Source organism: Homalodisca vitripennis, chromosome 5 (genome assembly GCF_021130785.1).
Source record: "Homalodisca vitripennis isolate AUS2020 chromosome 5, UT_GWSS_2.1, whole genome shotgun sequence".
Lineage (NCBI taxonomy): Eukaryota > Metazoa > Arthropoda > Insecta > Hemiptera > Cicadellidae > Homalodisca > Homalodisca vitripennis.
In genome coordinates this window covers 47,378,058-47,403,765 of record NC_060211.1, presented here as the reverse complement: position 1 = coordinate 47,403,765, position 25,708 = coordinate 47,378,058, and the positions used below count along the sequence as shown (strand labels likewise).

The 25,708-nt window shown below is 34.2% G+C and overlaps 1 protein-coding gene across 4 annotated transcripts in view; it reads left to right on the top strand.

Moving 5' to 3' along the window:
• The first annotated feature begins 7,687 nt into the window (after positions 1 to 7,687).
• The window catches only part of LOC124362102, a 265,442-nt gene continuing 247,421 nt past the window's right edge, over positions 7,688 to 25,708 (top strand). For 3 of the 4 annotated variants that reach the window (XM_046816284.1, XM_046816285.1, XM_046816282.1), the window contains exon 1: positions 7,690 to 7,955. In XM_046816284.1, coding sequence (XP_046672240.1) covers positions 7,897 to 7,955 — 59 coding nt within the window. In that variant the 5' untranslated portion in view covers positions 7,690 to 7,896. Of the gene's footprint in view, positions 7,956 to 25,708 lie in introns of all 4 variants that reach the window. The other variant, XM_046816283.1, reaches the window with a different exon arrangement.

Here is a 25,708-nt window from a genome sequence, read left to right as displayed (position 1 = left end):
ATAACACATGTCATGAGTTATTATAACAAATAAAAGTATAGCAACTTGGTTGTTGTTAGACTTTTATTACATTATGTAAGGTTATTCGATACTCCTTTGTATTGGTTTATCGACAAAATATAGCTCCATGCAGTTGATGCATGTGCCTCCGTGGGATTTGGCTGAACGTTAGCAAAGCCTATGTATGACTCAATGTAGTATCTCGAGAATAAATTGAGCTATAAACTTGAAATGTATATTTTGTTGTTACTAAGGTTTCTGCAAAAATCCATCATCGACACGCTAGCAAATTATCAATGATTGTATTGTAAACTACACTCCGTGCATACTCTCAGTATTCACACACTGTTTCGACGTTGTATTACTTCTAACCTAAGTTGATTATCTATTTAAATATTACCCTAGCGGCCATTCCATAACTCGAGTTTTGAATGATACGTATGAGCAAGGTGCATAGTCCTTAGTTTTCATAATATTGCTTGATTCTTGTGGCATGTTCCTTAAAAACATATGTAGAGTATTGATTCATACCTAAAACAGGTTCCATTAATCTGGGTATTACATCTCAGATCTCACGGCACTTAAAGCTGTAGATGTGTTACACTTAAATAGGGCAAATGTACATTTTGGGCATGTTCACCTAAAAATATAAAACCCTAAGCTAACATTCTTGTAAAAAGATGGCAGTGATAAAAGATTTAATATCAATTCAGATCTATTGGAATTTCTCTTCGGTATATTCATGTTGCAATTAAATAGGTCAATTCTAGAGTTTGAATACATATGTACAGGAATATAAATCGTTTGATTCCTTAAATATAAACAAGGCTAATGTTCTTGTGATAAAGTTCTAGCAATTTCATTTCAATAACCACCTCAGAATCAGAAGAATGTCCACAAATGTATCGATACAGATATACAAGATTCTCTTTCAATATCCATACGAATGAACACTTCTTAGATTTATAAAATACACAGAATCTTTCTTTGTCAGGCAGAAAGTTGCATATACAGTCCTTTTCTGAGGAAATGCACGGAAGTAAAACTCCATGATTCAGATGACCTTACGGAAGTTTCATTCAAATTTCTACCAACCAAATGACGCTTAATCGTCCTAGTGACCCAAATTACGTGACCGTCAACCGACCTCCAGTGAGTCACAAGGTCAGGACACACGCCACTTGGACACTTCTGCGACGATCTTACCGGTTTCTGGATGTCCCAAGCAGTGGAAAACTTTCACTCGGATCCGGACGCAATCTATATTGTAATATTTCTAGGATTCTAACACATCGTTATGAGTCGATACGACCTTAAAAATACAACGGAAACGAAGTAATATTTCTGGAAGCATTAAGGATTAAAATATAAGTATTTGAGTCAAACGTATAATACAACTTATGGATCTTTAAAAATATCTCTTCCGTATAGAAAATTAACAGCCTGTTACTATAGCTGATCGTAAGCGAAGCAACTAATTTAAATGAACGATGCAATTGTGAGACTATCAGTGATATGTTTGAGCTAAAATATTTAAATTTTGTTTTTGGAACTTCATTACAAAAGAGTGGGAAATTGCAATCGCCCCTATAGTGCGTGTTAACGTGCCAATAAACTAGATTGGATACACATAGAAATACACATCCTTATACTTTAATACACATCCTGAAGTACTTTTGGCACCTAGGAAATCATTTGGATCTTGGTATATTTTGGACATTTGGGTCTAGTGCACAGCTTTTGGGTGTGCTGGTATGGAAATTCCAGTAACCGTTGATGATAACCTAGATAAATACTGCTACCCAGTAAGTTATCAGATGGTACCTCTGATGAAATCCACGATCCGCTATGTCTCGAACAGTGGACTGTAAAGCATGATGACATCTGGATTCTCTCCAAGGTCCAGCCGGAGGTGCTCTCGAGTTATCTTGGAGCTATTTTAAAATTTAACTCGCAAGAGGATTCAGCTTACTACGGTAAGAATGAGTTCATCTTTGTATTATAAGAAATGTAAAAACTATTGCTAGATAATTCAGAATGACGGATGCTTTGTTGGACTTTGGTTTGAAAAGCTTATGGCCTGGGAGTCCAGAAGCAATTTGTATTGTGCAAGCATACAATCTGGTTTTTCTTGAAATCAATAGAGGAATTCCTTTACAGAAAAGAATTGATCGCCAGCCGCGATGGTTATGGTACAGGTCTTGGTGGGACATTATCGAAAAATGTAATAGTATGGAACAATAATTCTTTCCTCAGATCCTATTTTTCTTAGATTGGTACTCTTAAACGAACCATCAAATAGCAGGTCTAAATATGGTTAGCTGTCGCATATTTAATATTTATTTACGTATTTGACGGTTCGTTTGAAGAGTATCAAGCCTAGCAAAATTTCGTCTGAGAACAAATTTTTGTATATATTTTTAACCCATTTGATACACTCCCATTTCGACCTCGATAAAGCGATAAACCGGTTGATAATCGATTCCATTCTTAGAGTAATTGTCTCTAGAAAACCATGTTGTTATGCTTATTCAATGCAAATTGTCTCTAGGCTTCTACCGTCTACTTCTGATGTAAATACATTCAAATACCAAAGAAACATTACAACGTTTCGATAATGAAGATTTAAAATAATTAGAAAAAGTAAAATTTACTTGAGGATATTAATGGTTCCATAACATGAAACGAAATAGTATGAGCAAATTATCACGATGGTATTTCAATGGGTAAAAAATGGATGTCTACAGTTCCTATCATCTATAAGAATTGAGCAATCCATATAAATCTTAGTCATAGATGGAATGATTGTAAACTGAGCTGTGTCAGGATGTGTAACACTACAAGTTGCGCAATGCACTTTTCGGAAAGGCCATCAAGATCCCAATGTCGCATCAAAGTGGTGCAAGAGGCGCGAATCAGTGTGACATTTGGGTAACATTTAGCGATCGGTTGCGTTCACGCATCTTGACCTGGCCGACATTGACAAAACGCTTTAGAAATTGCTACAATGTTCTCGAGACTGCGCTAGTTTGACATCTTCTGCTAATTTTAATAGAAAAGTAGGCAATAGAAAAGTATACGGTCGTAAACCCTTGGAATATTGAGCTGATTTTTAATTTGTCTAAATGGTTATATTTACTTTTATTGATAAATCGGCGTAACGGAGTATTAAAGGATCCAACAAAACATAACAAAAGTCTTACAGAACGAAAAAAACTAGTTTTTATCACTAGGAGCAAAAGTGGCTGGTTGCGTGTTTTACGTTTTTTCCGAGATCGGAAACACGATTAAGCGCATTTTTACTCCGCGTTTTATCATACGGAAAATAAAATTAAAACTTACACGATAACTAATTTTTACATAATAACTAAACAATAGTATACTGTCATGTTAACATATCAAAACATAATCTGTATTTAATTATACTGAAATAATAATAAAGTTAAAGGTACCGAAAAACTTTGATTTTTCAGATGTCTGTTGCCAGTTAACGACTGACAGTTACTTTATCGATCAACCTAAGTATAAAAAACAGCTGTTGTTTGTGCAGTATGATAAGAAAAGCTGCATCTCCTGTCTTAGTAATCTATGTCATATGAAAAAATGTCATGATTGTATTTGTTCACTATCATGGTTTCCATAGTACCAGTATGGAAGTGTTGGTTACATTTCCATCTTTAATTTTACCTTTTCCTTCCCTTTCCTTTTCAAGTTTAAAGTCTGTAGGTCCTGTTTATCAACTGACAACGACACGGTTTCAAGACTTACACGTTAAGTAATTTTTCTACATAAAAACTATACATTGTTATACTGTCATGTTAACATGCCAAAACATCTTTTGTATTTAATTATACTGGCATAAGTATAAAATTAGTTTAGGTTATCGCACTGAAAAAAAATGTTTGTTTCAAATCTCTGTTGCAAGGTAACGACAGGCAATCGCTTTATGGACCAACCTAAGTATAAAAACAGCTGTTATTTGAGCGGTATGATAGAAAAGGTGCTTCATCACCTGTCTTAGAAGTCTATGTCACATGAAAAATGATTATATTCAGTTTCTTTAAAAATGTATTACTATGCGGTGTTCACATAGATATCATAGTTTCTATGGTATCAATATGAAGGTATTGGTTACATTTCCACCTTTAATTTTGACTTTTTCCTTCCTTTTCTTCAACCAAGAATAACCACGTACCAAGTTTAAAGTGTATAGCCCCTGTTTATCAACTGACAACGAGACGGTTTCAAGTCGGGCCTACTGAGTTCTAATAATGACAGTGCGATAGCAAATAATTTGAGTTACGATATCAGAGGTTCTCTTCAAGTGCTATGTAATATTTCTTCTGATTCAGAATGAGAATACCGCTGAAGAATTGATTCTATAACGTATTTCTGTATTTAGTATTTAAAATATATTCACTCGCAACTGAACGAGTTTGATCTAAACGTGATATTTCAACTCGAGAATGTTACCTATATGACAGCGTCTCTATAGGTAACATTTGCTCCATACGCTACGGTGGTAAACGATGTTGACTGATTAACTTATTCGTTCCTTTGAAAGTGGGGTGGCAAAAACCTAACTATCACACCTTTTTAATTTAAATTCACAGTTAATATTTTTTTATCTGGGTATAGAATGTGATGTGAAATATATTCTAAATATAGAATATATTTTGTTCCATACACAGGGGTCTCACAAACTTCTGTGGCTGATAGTACTCAACATTCTTATCCAGAATGTCCTATAAACATACCAGTATTGTTATAAACATTTCCAAGATACAACTATTTTGCAATTATATAGGTGTGTATTGTATGTTTCAAAGTAAACAGCAAACAATAAATGTAAAATTGGTAATTTAGATCAAATAAAGTACGACACCTTAGACTGTTATACTCCCTAATTAGTGCTTAACTAATTACTATATTCATTAAAATTAAAATGCATCCAATTTTACATTTATCGTTTTCTGTTTACTTTGAAACGTACAATACATACATATATCATTGCAAAATAGTTGGCGTTTTAGAAATGTGTATATAACTATACTGGTGTGTTTATAGGACATCTTTACAGGATTATATATAGAGACATAGAGGAGTGTATATATATTAGACTCCTCTATGTCTAATTCAGATATAATAAAGTACGACACCCTAGACTTTTATACTCCCTAATTAGTGTTTAACTGATTACTGTATCCATTAAACATAAAATGCATCCAAGTTTACAGTTATTGTTTTCTATGCACTTCGAAACATACATTAGTGTGAAATACGTTTCTGTTTCTATGGGGGATAAGTATTTTAAATTACAGATGCTTGTGCTATCACGCCTTTCCCAAGCTTTCTGCAACCTGAATCTAATCTGCTTCGACCTTACTGGATCAACTTCAGGTAGGCGTGGATCACAAATTGCGTGATCTATTCTTCACACGACTTTCAGACTGCAGAGAGCTTGGGGATGGCTTGAAGGTACAAGAATTTGTAACCTTACATACAATGTTGTATAATATTAAACCTATTCTAAGTATCAAATATTTAGGTGTGCTAGGTGAAGAACATAAATTTGAAAATCAGTTGTGACCGAAATGACGAAATCACATTAGATATCGGTGTCACGCCTGGGTCAATGGTTGTGTCACGGAACATGCTTGGCGCAGACACCTCTAGTAACATTAGTGCCAGCAGTGTTGTCCCTGAGGTCACGGCGACATTGACTGATCACAGTGACAGTGACTGACAGATCACGGTTAGAGGGTGTAACAGTGACTGACGGATGGTGGCCCAAAACGACCTGGTCAGTTTCAACAATCCTGGCACAAGGGATTTGTCAGTGATTTCGTCTAGCAGAGTGACGAATCGCAAGGACCTTTTGAAACAGTAGTTGAAGTCATTGACAGACGCTGTGGGAACGTTATATTAATTTCGAGTGTTATAAATGTCCCAAAATTTAAAGAAATGCAAAGGACTTCTGACTTAAACACAGTACGGAGACTAATTTGGACATACAATTAATTGGTAGCTCTCAGTAACTAGATTAATAAACAACAATATATTTCCATTATTAGAGCATAAAGTAACATATTGTAATATTTAGAACACATTTCAAATTCTATGGTTTAATTTATTTTTATTTTAGCCCGATCGCAAAGAACTGTGAAACAACTATACTAACTTTTTTAATAACCCATTACACAAGGGACGAAGACTCCAAGTACTTATAAAAAATAAAAAAACAAATTTGAAATAAATAAGGTTTATTGTTGGATGCACGTTAGTGAAGCCTATTATTATCAGATCTCATAGGTGGTTATTTAAAAAAATCATAATTTGGCATATTATCAAAGCAATGATCCTGTGCATGAACTTACTCGTATTTGGAAGACAAGAGTATTGTTGGCTGAGCGTCAGCGAAGCCTATCACTTGAGTGGCTGGAAAATTAAATTTCTGTCAGCCTATAATAATATGTCTGTTTAAGCGCACGACACAGGTATATCGAAAAGAAATTTACCTATAGACTTGAAATTTTGCATGAAGCTTCATTTCTATATAGGCAACAATGAGTTTGATGATGGTGGATGTTACTCCATGGAATTTTGCTGACCTTTAACGAATATTTATTTGTACGTTGATCTTATGATGGAAACGAAGAACAATTAGAACAAATAAATTTGTAAAAAAACTGAATACAATCATATATGATTTTAACATGAAGAGCTTTTATTTCTAAAAAAAATAATCGAGTGGAAAATCAATGTTAAAAGTCGGTGGCAACATTTTATTTCAGCACACTATAGTGTTGTGGCACCCCCTAGCTAACAGGAACATTTATTTTACGAATAAAAATGTGCATTTACTATATGGCAAGATATATTTAGATATGTTCCATCTGTAAAGGTTTAAATGTTTCGTGAAACACAGACACAAATCAGTTGTATGGTCGGTCATTGTTGTATTAATTTCTTTTCTGTATGATTGCTTCTTTGTCTATCTGTTCACAGGACATCTTGAGAATGACTTGATTTGAAATTTTCTATGCAACCTCAACGACATTTGTTACACGATACGTGATGTGGCGTACGAAACACAAGTAACCAAACCTCGCTATAGTATCTTAAGATTTATATAATTTATTAGCATCCTAGAATAACGTCAATTCTGAGCGTTTAAAAGGGTTAAAATATAATAAAGCTAATAAAACATACGCGTAATAATTTACGAATAACATGGAAAAATTGGAGCATTGAAGTGCTCAAACACCATTGAAACTATTTTTAACGGTTAAATTATTATTTAAAAAACATAATTCCAATTAACCTTTATTTTAGTCAGTAAACATTGAAAAAATACTTTTTGCAACCTTCTAGAACTAAAATAGTTATAATATTTAATTAGGCTGGTTAATATAGGAAAAATTAAATTTAAGTTCTGTTTTAATTATTTGATCACAAGGAGATGATATATAGAGGATTTTAATAACCTTCAAATATTAGTTAGTCATCCTTTAGTCACCCAATTTATTTCTTAACTTTGCATCTTTTCGTAATATTCCACATATTCGGTTACCTGTGCTCGCAGCCACAGCCGACTCAAGGCCCGTGGTTCCCCGAGTCTCTCCCCTTCCACAAGGGTGCTGCTGTGCGAGCCGTGTGAAAGTGCGTCCACCGTCCGCCTCACAGTCCGTCCGATCCTCCGACTGTGTGCGCGCCGAAGAGATGCGTCCGTCCCCGTCCTTCTCACGCACTTTACAGCTAACCTGACGTTAGCGCCGCCCGTACGCTTGGCTAGTTTCCTTTTTTCCTGCTATTTAGTTTTTATTTTAATCGTACGCTCTTTCAGTAGTGCAGTGCTTTTCCGACCGAGTGGATTTAGTGTAGTGTAGTGTCAAGATGATGTCTCTATACAGAACCATCAAAGGAGGCACCCAGAAACGTCCCAGGGATAGAAGGTAAGATCACTTTTTAAATGCATATTTACTTAATGAGGAATATTATTTGGGAATAATCAAGAAGAATTCGTCCAATCACATGCTAATAAATAAATAATTTTATTATGCTGCAAGTTTGTGAGGATTTCAAAATTCATTGCAGGATTCGTTAGTATCTGAGTCTACAAAAATTTTTTATTTTTCATTACAAATTTTCAGATTACAATTTTGTCTACGTGTTTTAGCTACATAAAATAATTAATTAGCCTCGGACAAAATTCATAATAACTGTTATTTAATAAAAATCTATATAGCCGTATGTTAAAAACGAAACATCTTATTGTAGATTTAGGTTGACAAAATTTAAATTAAAACTTATACATTGTTTATTTTTATTTTTCCACGTACTCCCTTCTCATTTTTTATGTTTTAATTGAACACGATAGAGCAAATGTAGTATAAGGTGGGTCAAACGTACGATAACCCTGGAATATTGTCTAAGGATCGAACTTAAGTTCCAAGTAAAACTTTTTCTAATTAAATAATTATATCACATTCTATTTCTTCAGAAACAAGTTTGCCTCAAAAGTAAAAAATAAAACTTTATAACTTAATTAGTTTTTGAAAAATTGCCGCAGCTTCGGAGTAGCAGTAATTTAATTAAGAAAATACCATTTATTTTTAAAGTGACACCATAAAATGTTATAAAAAAAGAATAATATAATATTTAGGGATGAAGTTTATCAACCTTAAACTCTTCATCCTATACTTAAAAGATGTGAGGGTTTGGCATTATATAGCTCTGAAAAGGTGTCACATATGTCGTTACAAGTAATCGCATATTTGTCCATGAATTAATATAGTATAGAAAATAACGACACTTTCGTATCAAGAATATGTTTTGAAATTTGGTTATTCAAATTCTTAAACCTTGATATTCGTGAAACAATATTGATGCATTTCACTTTACTATACTATTTTTCACCAACAATCAAGATTAGAGAAATTTTTCAGAGAAAAGATTCTATTATTTTAAAGACGTATCCGTGACAAACAATATGGATTTCTATTCAGAGAAGCAACGTGACCACATAAAACCTTATGGGATTAAAATCTCCATAACAATTGTAGGAACCGTGCAGCTTTTAGTTGAAGTGTTTTTTTCTTAAGTTCAAACCTGAGGGAATGTAGCAATGTTACAATACTCTTCGCTCTCAATTTTTGAACACTTTTACCCTCGAATCCTGTATTTGGATTACACAATTTTAAAATCATACTAACTTTGACTTTAATCTACTAGCTAGATAATAAAAATAATAAATAATTTTCATTAAATCAGTATTATACACAAATTGGAAAATTCGTAGTCTCGCTTGAAAAATAAATAATTTGAGTTAGGCCATTTACGAAAGATATTTTATAATAAGAGTTTTATTGCTCACCCTTAATGACTTTCCTTAAAAAAGTGTTATCTATTCTTTAAACTATGAGAGAAACAAATTTGCTAGGAAATTATAAGGGAATAAGTTCATCAAAATACGTCCTTCGCCATCTTACGAGTTTGGAGTTGTGAGATCATCATGTAAATCTTAAACACCTCTGCTAGTTACGTGAATCATTTGCAGTGTTTTTGATTTTGCTTCACAAGCAGGATAACTTCAACCTTTCTGGCAAGCGTTGTTTCCATCTTCAATTTCACAGGAGATTGATAAAATAACTATATTTTATAAATATGCTAGTCTATAAATACTTATTCACTTTAATCCTGTCCTAAACAAATAGGCATACAATGAGGTCAGCAGTGTCATAACAGTTTAATCTGTAATATATACTGTTTTAAGATCTCAAATGTGGGATAAATCTGAAACAAATTTGGTTTCTTTAGCAAGTTTTGACATAGTTCAATAAAATCCATAATTAGCCTTTTAAAACTTTTTAATGATCGGGTTTTCTACTTAGGGGAGAGGTGGAGGGAGGATAGTTGGGATAACCTGTATGACGTATCGTATCTGAGCTAGAATTGGAAATCTAGAAAGTTGGACTGGCGGTTATTTGATTGATAAAATTTGTTCATAAAATAGGCTCCTTTTGTCCTTTCAAAAGGAAAGTTACGCATTTAAATACGTTGATATTGAAAATGGATGGTATGAAAGAATAGTAGGGGTTTGGACATTTGTAGTCGTTAAGCATTTATGAAAATAAAGACATAAACATGAAACTTGACATTGAGTGACAGTTCATTTTCTCCCTTGTTTTTAAATTTTATGTGCATTTTTTATTGTATTAGGGTTTTTATAACTGAAGAAGAGGGTAGATCCTTGAAATGTAGTATTCTATTTGATGTGATATGTAATAATGGCAAATGTCTGAAATCATATTTCTATTTTTTGAACGTTTTAATATTTTACGATACTATCTGCAGATTCCAGATTACAGTTATACCAAAAATAAATGCTAAATAGGCTACTAGTTAAAACTTTACTGAAATCGTACATTTTGAGTGTTTACAATTGTAGAGTATCGCAATAGCGTTTTTTTTGTTTTTCTAGTATTTTAACAACAACTTTATTCACTAAGAACCCCTACTAATTTAAGGAACCATGTTCTGGCTGTTTCAATCCCATCATGAAGAGTCTAGAAATGAAAGAGCAAAGCATTTCTATTTTGTCCAGTACCTTGAATCCAAGAGGCCCATTTACATGTTAAAATGAAAAAAATTGAAATTAAAATGAAAAAGATTTAAGTTTCAGAACTGTTGTGTAAAGATAACCTAAAAAGAAAGAAACACCAGATTTCCTTTGATTATTAATTGTTAACATTTACTCTCCAAGTAATTTTTAATTAACGTCCTGACAGACATAATACACAGTGTCCTTGGAACTGCCCTAAACAATGAATGTCACGTGACATTAAACCGTAATAATTTATTAAGTCAATCTACTTCACTAACGATTGTATTTCGCAATCCAACGTTGGTTGAAAATGAACACACAAGTAACCACGTGCCGCTGCCTACTGCATTGGACTGACCTACATAAAAACAACTTTCCTGCATAATTATCAAGTCTGTGACTCGAACCTAGGACCATAATGCAGGGGTCTACCTTGCTTGAATCCTTTCTGTAGTGCGGTACAGTTCCATTCAAAAGGTTGCTTTACTTAATTAGTTACTCATCTTGTAAAATACCAAGTGAGTGCCAAGGCCAATATTCTGTACCAAATTAAGCCAAATTTTACTTATATACACCAATGGCCTATGCCACAATACCGGTTATGTGTTTAATTCCAGTGGTATTTTTAGTAGCCTATTTATATTTTTTCAACAGTTTTCACTATTTTATGTTTAGAAGGATTGCACTCTAATTAAGTAATCATAATAATGTTATGTAAATTAATACAAAAATAAATAAAGTTATGCGAATATTGTGAATAAAATCATAAATATTTCTAAAATTCTGACCTTCCTCAATAAACAAAGATTATATTGTTTATTTTCATTAGACGTTTAAAAATGCAATATCGTCTGGTGCTAAACTATGTGATGATTCATGCTGGAAAAATTAGTTATTTTAAAAAGACATTTCCAATGCTCGAGCCAGAGCTACACATTGGAGTTACTGGAGAAGCTATGGCAATACTAAGGGAATTTCTATAGGCATAAAAGAAATTTTGATATCCAAAAAATTTCAGTTGATCAGTATTTTTATGCGATGTAAGTTTGAGTTTGGTTATAACATTTGTATTTAAAGGCCAAAATTTAGAGATGTGCAATGTGCGTTTTAAATTGCCTTTTGAAATAAAAATTTTGAATTTTAATTTAGGTAAATTTTCAAAATTTGTATGATGCAGAGTGTTTTCATTGCAATTCAATATGTTCAGTTGTTTTGGATCAGTGACAGTCTTGGATGTTTAGTCTATTGGTTTCACAGCGTTTGTGATTTACAGCACATTATGGGCTGGCGATTCCAGGAAATTGACTAAGATCCATAAAAACAAACGCACTAACCTATTTACGTACAGTACGGTCGTATTTGTTAGGTCTAAAATAAATACTTGTTTATGCGTACAAAGATAATATTTCGATAAGCTGTTATGTCCTAAGGCAGAAGTAGGATTATCCATTTCGAAGCTTTTGAAATTTACTTTAAATAAATATAAAAGACACATTTTCGTCGAATAATGGATCTGGCGAGAATTTCCTTTAATTAATTTTTTCTACGGTCTCTAGGTTATATGATGATTTATATGAGTAATTATCGTTCACTGTTGTTATACACTGATTTATTACAACTTTCATTGTCTGAAATTGAACAATTTATACTATTATGTTCCTTGCAGAACATCACTACATATTTATACCACAACATTTGTTATACGGATGTAATTGTTTCTTACGGTCACTTAATTTAAAACTTTTGTTGCATTACGAAACCATTTTAGTATTATAAACATCCGTGATAGATTTTCTAAGGGCGTAAAGATTGCATACATTTATTAAACATTCAATTCAATAGGGAATAAAGAAATAATGTGAATGATAAATCTTAAGAAGAAACTTGTAGAATTCAAGAATTTAAGCAATTCTTTCTCTAATAAAAAAATTTAATTACAACCAATTGGCATGAAACTAAATGCTGACCGCAGTAAGCGAAGAATTAACGATCTGTCGTTTCCTTCCAGCATCACAAGCAGGTTTTCATATCTAATCAACAATTCTGTAATCTCTCTTACGAGATAACATCAGCTAATGCAAGTAAACACGCACCAACTGAGGGGATTACAACGCAAAACGGAGGGAATCAGACCGCATTTACGATTTAACGCTCGTTGTTCGTTTTCCCTTTCGATAACGAGCGAAAGAGCTGACTTCGCGTGTTGTGTGCTCAACGCCGGAAGTACAAAATAATCTGGGGTGAAATCTTTATGAATACGTTTCAACGTAAAAGAAGGAATTTGGAGACTCTAGACCAGGTTTCTCCGAAAAATCCGGCACAACAAACAGACTGTTTCCTAAAAAGAATGTCTCCTCAACTTGTAAACTTGACAAAGTGACTCTACAAAACGAGTGAAATATTTCGGAATGTGCCAGAGAAAGTGCTCTGTTACATTTAAGAGCTCGTAAAGTGTTTTCAGAATCAACTAGGACATTGTTAATGGCACTAGAGCAACCTTCACATAAACTTGGAAACATGTATTTAGCTAATTGTGGTGTTATTTATCTCAAAACAGATTTTTAAGTTTCGGCCTGCGAAACCCCTGTGGAGGGAACAAATTTTGTTTATGTTTCTGTGTTTTTTTTAGTTACATATCAAATTTGAAAATATGCTAAATTAAAAATTACCCAAAACCTATTTTTATAGGTTTAATCCTGAGAAATGCAAATGGAGGCAATACGTTTGTTCATGTTTCTGTTGACAGATAATATGATGTCCTTCACGTTGATACAAGTATCCATCTTGTTGGAAAAATAATATTTTTATAGTGAATAAAGTTTATTTTTGCTTTATAAAGTTGCTTGGGTATGAAAAAACAATTTATATTAATTCTTTAAATATAAAAATAAATAGTGCCTTTAGTTTATTTGTAAGTCAGTGCATTGATAGGTATTGAGTAACCTGCACTTAGTGTTTTCAACACATTAAAACAGTATTTAAATTTTCCTTGTTAAAAAATTCAAACAATCTTACAAAAGTTATTTATAATATAAGAAAGATATTAAATCTATAAGAAAATTATTTTTGAATTGGTAGGCTTACACAGTCGGTGTTATGACAAAGTTTTCTTGTTCAAACGGTTTTATTGTTAAACATCTGTTTTTGAAGACAATCTGTTTACTTTTATACATATATATTCAGTCAACATATAACATCTGTTGGTTGAAGATGGCTCTCCATTATGTGGCCGAATTATTGTTAACATATTTGAATTATACCTACAATTTTTGTACTGTTTGAATAGGAAAACCTTGATGATAAAGTGACTATTAATATCACAAGATCTCATTGCGGTTTGGAATAGATAAAGAACGAACGGGACATAAAGCAGGTGACAAAATAGTAAAACTCACTGGAAGACGGGAATTCTTACATCAGCTGATAGAATATTTTATTCGACAACATCAGTTATATAACTAAATGCTGCCCTGTGAGAGTTTCCCACAGTCGACGTACTCTATGTGTCGTTCACTCGATGATTTAACGGAGTACTGATGTTATTACCCTAGAGTCTAGACTGTTTAAACTCTGTGCTCTACGGCGTAGAGGAACGCCCCCTGTTCTCCAGGAGTGAAATATGTCCAGAGATCGCGGGATCTTGAGAGATCCTCCCTTGTGAGGAGGTAATCGTCGACAGATTTATTTACTACCTCTATTTTCTCTCTTGGTGTTTAAAGTGTACAAAGTAACTACGGTGGTTAAATATTACTTAAAAATAGAATAATATAGAGTCTAGAGCTCAGACTTGCTTTTTTACTATAGTAATAGCAAATAGTGATTGCGGCTGAAGGCTAAGCACGCACCTTCACACTCGCGAGTTGCCGATGGCGTAGTTTAGTGGGTACAACGGTTATCGCAAGATAATTGGATCAAGCAACGTCGAGCGCGGCTGCCGCTTGGATGGGTGACCGCTGAGCGATCCTGTCCTTGCAAGCAGCCCGCCTGCCCAGCTATTGGTGGTGGTTCGGAAGTCACCTTTAAGCGGTTGGTCCCCAGGTTAAGTGTTAGAGAGGGCTTGTTATCCCCAACTTCGCCTGGTAAAATAAGACATCTATACTTGACGAGCGCGGAGGGATAGGGGTTGGGACCAATCCGGCACCTGCCGTTTTCCGCCTAATGTCCCTGGCCGGGATTTTCAGTATTAACTTAGGCTCTTGACTAAGTAATAATCTGCGATAATTTCAGTGTATAATACGTTGTTTGGTATAATTGTTCTCGTTATAATTTTTGAAATCTATATACATACTGACCTGTTTAGGATATAATTATTACAAATAACAAAAATCTGAGTTTGATTAAGGAAGTGCCCTAGGTGACATAAGGCGGGAATACACCCGATCCCAATCCCATGCGCTTGTGTGTGTGTGTGTGTGTGTGTGTGTGTGTGTGTGTGTGTGTGTGTGTGTGTGTGTGTGTGTGTGTGTGTGTGTGTGTGTGTGTGTGTGTGGTGTGTGTGTGTGTGTGTGTGTGTGTGTGTGTGTGAACCTATAGGTTCATAAATAACAAGTTGTACATTCTTTAAAGTTGAAACGGCCGCCTTATTGATCCATAATTGCGCAATAAGGATACCAATGAACTTAAGTGAGATATTTATAAGATCAATGTTTTTTCTAAGTTAATACATAAAATCCTTTGAACTGGGGAGTGGTTTTGGTTTCTGGTGCAAATAATTTTTAAGTACAACCATGACAAAATTGCAATAGGGCGTTTCTATATTCAAAATCTACCTAAAACAGTGTTTTAACTGCAGTAACTCATTATGAACATTTGGGAAACAATTGTTTTCTTGTGCATGACGGGAAGATTCAACCTAGAAAATCTGTCACATTGTTTCGAGCTAGACTCAGATGATTATTTATTATGGTTTAAAATTACGTGCTCAAAACGGGATTTGACTCCGGGTCCCTAGAGTGGTAAACGGAGAAATATAAAAAAAATAAGCAACATTAAACTTTATATGGCCTAATTTAGGCAATCAAAGATTATATGGAAAATTATACACATAATAAGTGTAAATATTTTTTTATTAAATCAATTTTCTTGTTAACGCGTGATTTTGAAGTTGAATTTTGTTTGGAGATAGCCTCAAAAACTGTCTAAATACACTAAAGTAAAAGTTATGAAACAAAGTTTAGAAATGGCACTTCCAGGAATATAATACTCCATATGATGTAGGATATGAGATAGACTACATCCGTATCACTCGTTATATCTGGGTCACGAGAATTGAACCGACAATAACAAGACAAATGGTGTACCGATAGGCAGTCTACCGGAGCCTCCAGGAATGCCCGGGGGAAGTTACACAAGCTGTAAGGACATTAATTGTCTCGCTGGACCTGGGGAGTCATGATTGCATCATGCGATAACGAGATGGGGGCAGCTTTCACGCCCGCGCTCACCGCTCGTTGCCCGACCTTTGAAAGCAACGATGTATACAAGATCGGGAAAACGTAGGAAATGAAAGTGATCTATGCTGTCTCTGATCTGTTGACTCATGTAGAAAGGATTCTGATTAAAAAAACGGATTTAAAGTAAAAAAGTGAATTTAAAAAAAGTGGGATGTTTTTATTTGTGTTATAACGAAAGGTTTATTCTGAAAAGTTACATAAGTTCTAAGTGAACAAATGAATTTATGGCGGTGAAGAAGGTTTTAAGTTGAAATACTGTGTTTTGAATTTATAAACAGAATTCTGATCAGATTTTGAATATATTTTCTGAAGACGGAAAAATAGGAACCTAATCTTTTGATCACTGCTCCAAGCGTTTGTGACATAACTTTTATTAGAGCATTTTATTATTAGACATAACAAATGGTTGGAGTTTAGAATTTGAAATGTTTAACTATGCACCAAAAAAGGGAGGAGGAATGACATGTTTTTATTTAAAAAATATGATTTCCTTATGAAACATTTTATTAAAATGGAATAAATTTTCTTTAAATTATATTGCGTTAAAACAGTAATTTACGTAATAAATAATTAAAAATATGATACTACCTGAAACTATACATTTTTGTTTTATTTCCCTATTCAATTAACAAACTAGAATTGCATTTTCATTTAAGTTCAGGTAAATGCCTGTATGTTATACAAGTAAGTTGGAACAATATTTTAGTAAAATGTTAGTTTTTACTTTATAAAAGATGTTATTTATTTATAAAGTATTATAAATAATAAAGTGTTATATGTTTTTTTTATTTTATCGTGTTGAGATTTATATCTCTTACAAATTTCGAATAGCTAGATAGATTAAAACATTCGGTAATTATATATTTTCCGGGCTTTGTAGGCGCTGAAATGATATCTTAAGCTGCATTTTGAATATATAAAATTTTTTATACTGTATAGTTTGAAATGAATTCAAGTTACATTTGCAAACTAAATTTTTATTTGAAAATAAAAGTTGTTTGTAATTTTTCAAAAGGTTGTTATTGAATCTAACTATTTAAATCGCAAATATAAACTTGGGAGATAATCTGTACCTTGTTTATTTAAAATCTCTTTGGTACGTTATTCGTATCAAGTACTATTATTTGTCAGTCCAATGTCTTGCATGGTTTAAGTTTTGATATACCATAATTGGGACCATAAGTCTGCTATCAAAATATATTACAATTCCACAAAAGTTAATTTCAAAACCAGCATGTTATGAGATCCCACATAATTAAAATTAATATGTTAAACTAAAATATCGTTTTCCATAATCAAAATAGCTTACTGTATCGTTAATCAAGAGTTGCAAGTCACATTCTGTCAATTTGGTTATTTTGAAACGTCATTAACTAGGTTTTCATTTTATAAATTGAACCATGGGTTATGTCGAATTTCATTAGCAATGCCGCTCAAGGAGTGATAGAAGAAATGATCCAAGAAGAATTGAGCCAGAATGAACCTTATCGACCCAATACATCAGAGTGTACATTAGGGTATAACTGTCACATTGTATAGACCTGCCTTTCTCCGACCTTGTGCCCTCTGTATTGACACCTCAGCTTACCGGTTCGTTGTTACACCACACCGCGCACGATTGTGGCGGCTGTGTGCACGATTTCATCAACTAAATGTCGATTCGAGCGAGTTTGCTTCACCTTGCGTCCTCCACTAGCGAGTAAATGAATCGTTTACCAAAGCAAGGTTTCGCTACCTAATAATTCCATATCTCTTTATAGACACGTATTTTCTGCAGTTAAATATCAATTTATGTAAAAAATTTACAGTATTTTATATAAAATATAACAATATAAAAAAGTACTTTATAAAAACAAGTTTGAGTCAAGATATTAAGATATAGTTTCAATAAGGGTTTGCATGCAGAAAGTCTCGTAATTTGTATTTAAGAATAATATGAAATCTTTCTTTGTCTGTGCACTTTATAAATTTGTCTTCTTAATAGGCAGGGTGGGCATGGTGATGCCAAATTTACATGTATGTGTTTTAGTGTTTGTTAGCCTATAACTGCATAGATTATAGTTCTTGAAGAGTGTTCTTAAAGAGTCCCTAGGCCCTAAATCTCAAACCGGAAGTAAATGTTTTGAGTTTTAATGACACTTCATTCGGGAATATAAAACTTCCGGACTTACTACAGTGGGATGAATGGGATTCGTAGATGAGGAGATACACGCTGATTTGAAAATTATTACTAAATCCAGGAATTATTACTCAACATCTCGTTGGCGAAGTACCTGATGCTACCCTGTTGAAGTCCATCTGAACTTTAGGGACTTGCCTAGTATGATTTACCCGATGATTTACCCAGTAGGTCTTTGTAAGCTTGGTGCAACAAGAACGGAATGGAGTGCAAAAATCCAGATTCCTCCATTAAGCACTTATGATCTCAGGTTTATCTGAAATCTACGACGTTTTTCTGTTCACGTTATGTTGTTCGATGACAGATGAATGATGTACATAAGCTGCCGGACCTGGTGAAGCAGAGATCGAAAAGTTCTCAAATACCGATAGTATTTTAAGAAACACAACTTTTGTGCCTCAAACAACTATCGTCCGATTTCCATTCATCCATCTCTCAATAAATATTTGAAAGGGATTCCCAATATTTAAAAAATGTTTATTGTATTGAAATTCTCTGTCACATTTCGTGTTCAGGAAACACAAATCGACTCGATGTTATATTAGATTTCCTCCAAAATGTTGAGGATGCCAAAAATATGAGAAAAAATATGCTAAATATTGTTCTCGACCTTTTCAGAGCTTTTAATTTTGTACATAATATGACTGTGGTGTTCTTGATGTGAAGTTAAAGTGACTTACATGTGCTTACAATGGCGCAAGGCTTTCATTTATATCGATGTTATTTTGATGCTTCGGAAATTATCGATTTCTCATACGGCTCAGACGGTCAGGACTCTGGTGGCCTCGCATATCTAAACTGATAAGGAAAGCTAGACCTTGTGGTATGCTGCAGGTGGCTATCCTTGTTCCAGTAAAACGACGTACATGTACCCAACCCACCGGTCTGTTCAAGATGGGTTCTATATGGCCTCCGCTAGTTCCGTATTGTAATCCATACTCATTTATACATATTAGTGAAGAACGTCGGAAATCTATTAAATATGTTCAGTCAAGAAGTTATATGTCAGGTGGAGCAGAAAATAAAGCAACCAGTTTGTTCCCTTAATAATAATCTAAAAGCTGTTATGGATTAATAACTATTGAAGAAGTCTATGCATTTTACCTTTAATTTGTTGGACAAAATTTTAAAGTTTAATATTATTTCTTTATTTTTATTATTATATGAATCAAACTTTATTAATAAGTGAATTTTTTAACATTTAATAGTTCCAAAATAATTTGGAAATATAGATTCAACATGTGAAGTCGTATTAAATGTATGGTTAGAGTGGTAAATATTAATTCAAACTGATCAAGGATAATTCGTAAGTTTTTTAGTAAAATTGGTTCAACATTGTTTAAAATCACCGTGCTAAAGATAAATTTCAATTATTATTTAATATTCCTTTATTCATTCGAATAATGCGCAACTCAAAGAAGTTAAGTATTTTCGTCTCGTCAAAGGAACACAAGTTTATACCAGTGAATAAAAAGGATTGGTCTTAGTTTGTTAGACTTTGTTATATAACTTCAACAGAAAATTGGAGTTTTATGTTATTGTCCGTTAAAGTGACAAAGTTTGAATTACACACTGTCCATGTTAGACAGCGGTTTTTATATCCTTCCTTCTATAAATTGGGTATTACCAACCGGTTTCCCGCTGTGATGAAATATAGAAAGTTGTCCTCAAAGACAGTCCTGAGGTACTTATCTTTTATTGACAATAAAGTTAACCCATATAAGTCCACGTCAACTGGAGTATTCTATGACATATAGAGATTAACTTTTGCATTTGTTGGTAGTGCGCACGTGTAGTACGTATTGTAATTATGTTTGTATTTGCACGTAAGAATTAAATTTAAAAATATGATTTTTTAGAAAGAATTGCGACAATAGTAAAAATAGTCGATTACTAATATTTCTAAGAAAATTACACCCCTTTCATTGAAAATGGCATATTTTTTATACAAGAATTCCAAGCCACTTTTCAAACGTACAAAGATACAAATTAGAATGAAACTTGTAAGATATATTAATTGCGTATTAAAGAAGCATTCGTGCATTTGCCCCACTTAATTAATATCAGATGCTTTAACAATAATTTGTCTATAATTCCCGACACGATGATACTTTAATGGACAAAATAAATAAAATGGGCAAATACAATTAACGATTATATGATGTAATGGACTTTGTTTTTACATAATAAAAGAATGAATTGTGAGTTGGAGAACATAAATTTCTCCCAATGACTATCATTTGCCATTTGAGAATTTCGCCGTCCATATAGGAGTTCCCAATGACTCACAGGAAGTTTATTGGAAGGTTTTGCGTCTTCGCATTGAAACGATCAGAATTGGGGAGATAAGGAATACTCCTACATTTCATAATCGATTCCAAGATCATCGGAGGCATGCCACATCGACTAAAAAAAGAGTTATTTTTGGTCTGCAACGTCTTATTTGTGGGGCCAAAATAATAATAAGTGTTTGGGCAGTGAATTCGAACGAATTCGAGGGTAAATGAGAAATTTAATTTTGAGCACTATAAAGACCCAAAACAAATATTATTGATAAATTATTTTTATATTAACAAACATGTTCAATTTCAATCCATATTGTAAAAAAATAAATTTACATCAAGATTACCGGTATTATATTTGTTGAGCCATTTTTAGTTTTTTCAAAACACTCACAAAATGGATATTGGTCTATAGTTGCCTAAACGGTATTTAGTACACTTAATATTTAAAAGGTATGGTTTAGTCTTTCTTAAAACTCTCCCGATCCCCAACCGTAAACCTCTGTTAGTAGGTAACCAATGTGTCAACCGTGGTTGATCAGGCTTGACGGATATCTCGGTCGCTTGATCATATAGTCAATGAGCACCGGGACATTATGTAGGTCACATGATGTAACCGCTACACCTGCCACCTCCCGCCTCCTCTAGGTCTTCGGACAGGCCAAACCTGTTTGAAGACACCGAGACCTCTGCCGTACGCCGGCCGGTAGCCGAGGAGGGGGCGTACTTGCCACATCCTCCCATCTCGTCCTCACGGTCTTGCTGATTGGATTGGAAACCACTTTCTCATGGTCTGCCTGTCTGATGCGATGCCTCCACTAGGTCAATGGGCCCGCTCAAGATGTGCTGATGCAATATTCAAGTACTCTCCTCACTGAGACGTCTCAGTTGTTCGTCCTGACTCACACCCACATCCAAATACTTTTGAAAATTCTTGCACGTATCCTTTACTATTTCAAAATCCTTATCTGAAACGTCAGGGGCCTGAGAAAAATACTAGACTAAGTATGTAAGGCCTCTATTAATACGGTTAATCTCCTTGCTTGGCAAAAACTATTAATTTTTCCACACTGAGCGAGATATAAATAAATAAACACAGCGAGAAATAAAGAATAGTCAAAGAAAAGACAAATTGGAAGAACACTATGGCTGGTACTTAGTGTACCTTTTAATTCAATCCACCTGCTAAAGTGATAAAATTAATCTCCTATCACTGTGGTCTCTGGGGTGGTTTTGATCTACCTTGTGAAGTACGCATAATATACTTAGTCATGATTCCTGATTACACCGATTGCATATCCCAAACTCAACATGATTTCCTCTCTTTGTGACAACAAGAGCCTCTGTTATGACTCTACGACATGAGGCAATATTGCCGGATTCGCTAATGCTCTTTTGAGACAGTGTTACCAAATTTATTGCTTAAAATAGACAGTCGTTAATGCTCAATGACACATCACAGTGACTCATCCTCAGTAATGCCTGTTTTAACAGTCCAGCCAGCATCGGGTAGTTTTGAAAACAATTATACTTTATGCAGCATCATGACGTTGGTCGCCATTAGCATGATGTTGTGGAACTTTTGATTCTCTGGACCGTTGCTTTACACCGAAATTTGCTCAGTATTTTTGCCAGCATCGTTGTCGAGATGGGTTTATTTGAACGATTTCAAGGGAGCCAGAATGAATCCAAACCCTTGAGGCAAAGAGATTTGGACTTTAACTTATGTTAAACTAACTATGCAACTGAGGAATGCTCTACTTCCGTGATATTTGTAATAACCTGTTCATAACCGTCAAGGATAAAAAGTACTCAACTACATTAATTTCTCAATCCACTTCATATACACCACTGCTGTAATAACCGGGAATGGTGACTTTGCTCATGTTAAGGATCAACTAAGGATGTTGGTGAAAGCCTGAGAGGGGAAGTCAAATCCATAGTCGCTCACGGTGGCTTAGAGAAAGTACGCAGATTACTGGGCTGCCGCAGCATTGCCAAATATAAGTACCGACCAATCAATCAATCTCAATCACGCTAACGTCACTTTACTAGTTACACAACTGGGATAAAGGAAAGGGAAATGGAGTACACAGTTTACAAACGTAGCTGTTGGGATGTCAGTGGAGTTTGTGTTAGCGGATTACGATCAAAAAATGTCCCACCCAGCATCCTATGTTCCGTCTCGACCTTGTATAATGCGGCAAGGCAACACTAAGCTAGCAAATTGTTATTATAATCCCCGCATACTTTAGCACTACGACCCAAAGACCTTGAGAGGACTGAAGTCTGCAGCACTGGAAAGCCAACATTTGAAAACAGATGTCAGTAATCAACTGATTGTTCTATTGTTGTGGTGGCAGTCAGCTGTCTTGTAGTGTCCGTCACTCTCCTAACCTCACTCTCTCTTCCCACCCAACCAGAGTAATTATCCCTTTCGTCGATCAGAGCCTTGTGCTGTGCGACGCCTTCTCTGACAGCTGCTGATAGGTAACTGGAGCGTACTGAGTTAATTGGTCGATTTAAATAAGAATGTTATCAATTTTAGAGTTAATGAATGGGCTTGTGCAGTTGATTTTTGAAACTGTCCAGAATGATATGCCAAACTTGGTATTACTTTCAATCTTCTACATACGGTAGAGTCTGTACTGTTTCAGAAGTGATTATTCTAGTTATCGAGTACGTGAAATATTGAAATTCTACATGGATACTCCACTAAATGCAAATATAAACAAATAGACTCTATTGAAAGGATTATCGATTGCTAAACAGTTTAAATAAATCTACACTGTTGAATGTTAAAATGGCAGATCTTACAGTTCTGCTTGAGATTGAATATTTATTTGATTTTTGCTATATACCACAGAAAAGACAAAACACAGATGTCTGATGGAAACATTTTTCGCAACGCCTTTTTTGCCAGACAAAAGAACTGGTATTCGCTGGATTTAGTCCATCACTAATGAATTCTATCGACTGGTCATAGTGATTAGCTTAAGCGAGATGTCTAGATTTACTTTGCAGAGAAAAGATCCTAAGAATTGATTCAAGAAATGTTTGTTTAACTAATCATCTGTGATTAAATGTTATTACATTTAATGTAATACAGAGTCAGTATTAGAAATACTTAATAAATTAAAACTGTTCACTGAGGATTTAATAATGGTAATCACTATATTCTGTGATGCTTGAGGTGGTTGAGCAGTTGACATTCTTACTGGGTCCGTTTACGGTGGCTTCTTTATTGGAAAGGGCTATTGAATCCGATGAAAGGAGTTGACTAGAAGTTCGAGTACATATCCTAACTTAGTTTCGAGACTTTAGGTTATGAACTTTCTTAGGGGATACAATTTTTTGGGCTTTACGTACTAAGGCTGGTTTGCCTGCGGTGATATAAATGTCGCCCAATGATGATCACTGATCTTTGTGAATAATTGGACACTTCTGAGAATATAAGATAAGGATTCCCAACAATTCACTAGTGGAGGCCACAGACATCCCATCTGTAATAGTGCACGATGGAGTGCAGGAATGATGACTAGTCTTAATGGCCAGCAATGATTTCCGGAATGCTTGCTGACGCCTTACCGACTAACGTCTTCCAATTGTGGGGCATCAATGTTCTCTACCAGTACAATGATACTTTTTGTCACTAGGTATGTTAGTTATTTTACGAGTCTGCACTCAATGTTTCACGCTGCTTGTATCTTCTCACTCTGTTGATCTCAATCCGTAGATAAGTCCATACTCGAAATTTCCCACCTCACCCAAACCTCTAGGCCTCTAACACTCTACCTTTTGACCTCTAGGTCTCTTGGATTTGGTACTGGCCCATAGTTAAATTACATTTTTTGTTTCATACAATATATTTGCTTGATCTATTTATTAATTTACGATGATATAAACATTTTATGTATATATTTTCTACTGTTGGTTATTTCCAATACTTGGGTCTTCCTGATATTTTGACCTTCTCTTTCGCATAAGAGCCCCAATCCTATAAAACCTTCTGACGTCTCGGTCTTCCAAGCTTTCAGTGCCTCTTCCATTTCAGGCAACATAGAAAGCGAGGGTCTCCTTTCGCTGGGACACATGTGTAAATCATATGTGCTACCACCGGAACAATATGATTTATGGAAAGTTATTAATTCCTATCCTTATTTTGTGAGGCATACATTTGTTTTACTGTCAATACACTTATTTCTTTCGACCCGTCTTTGTACCCAAAAGCTAATAGCGAGAAGCTAACAAGACAAGTGGCCAATACTAGAATGTATTTTGTAGTTGGTCATTTGGAACGATTTTAGTTATTAATTATTAATTATAGTATCCATGCATATCATTTTATCACAATCTTCACCATCTTTGTATTTCAGTTATCATGTAATTCCCGCTTAATAATTCAACCAACAATCGGTTTAGGACATTAATTCAGGTTTACTTTCTGAACTTATCCGAGGTGCTGAAAGAGGCTTATAAATAATTGAATATTTGTTACCAAAGCACGTTACATCAGCCACAGAACATCACAAGTAATATTATTGCAAGAGGACAAATCAAATGAAAGCGTCACGAACTTTGGTGGCCACCATAAAGAAATAATTGCGTCTACAATTTAGTAACATCTATTGGCGTCGTGACGGCGGGACCGGAGGAAGAAAGCTTTGCACTGTCGTCCCGCTCGGTTTCACCCATGAATTAATTCTAGCCGCGTCTTCGTCCCGATATTAATAAAGGAACTCCTAAATTATAAACTTGTTTGGCATTATTTGGTTAACATATTTTCTGAGATTAAACTTTCACTCGCTGTCTTAGGACGTGAAATTTAATTTTTCTAGATAAACAGTTATTTCAGTTTTCTCCTGCCCATTTCTGCACGTCACGTTTTGGCCTATGTCCCAAAACTAATAGATTATAATAAAACGATCCCTCCAGAACAATAAAAAAACGGATTTTTAATTCAAATTCATTCCAAATAATTTAACTCAACTGATCACTTATAAATAACATTAAAGGTTATTTATAAAAACTAAAATTACGTGACAAAATATACTGAATAAACAATAATATACTGAATAATATATGACATATGTATTATATTTGAAAAGATTTTAAAAATCTATTTAAATATGTAAGTTTACATCTAATTATATCGTAACGTTATAACAATTATAAAATTCATAAGAAA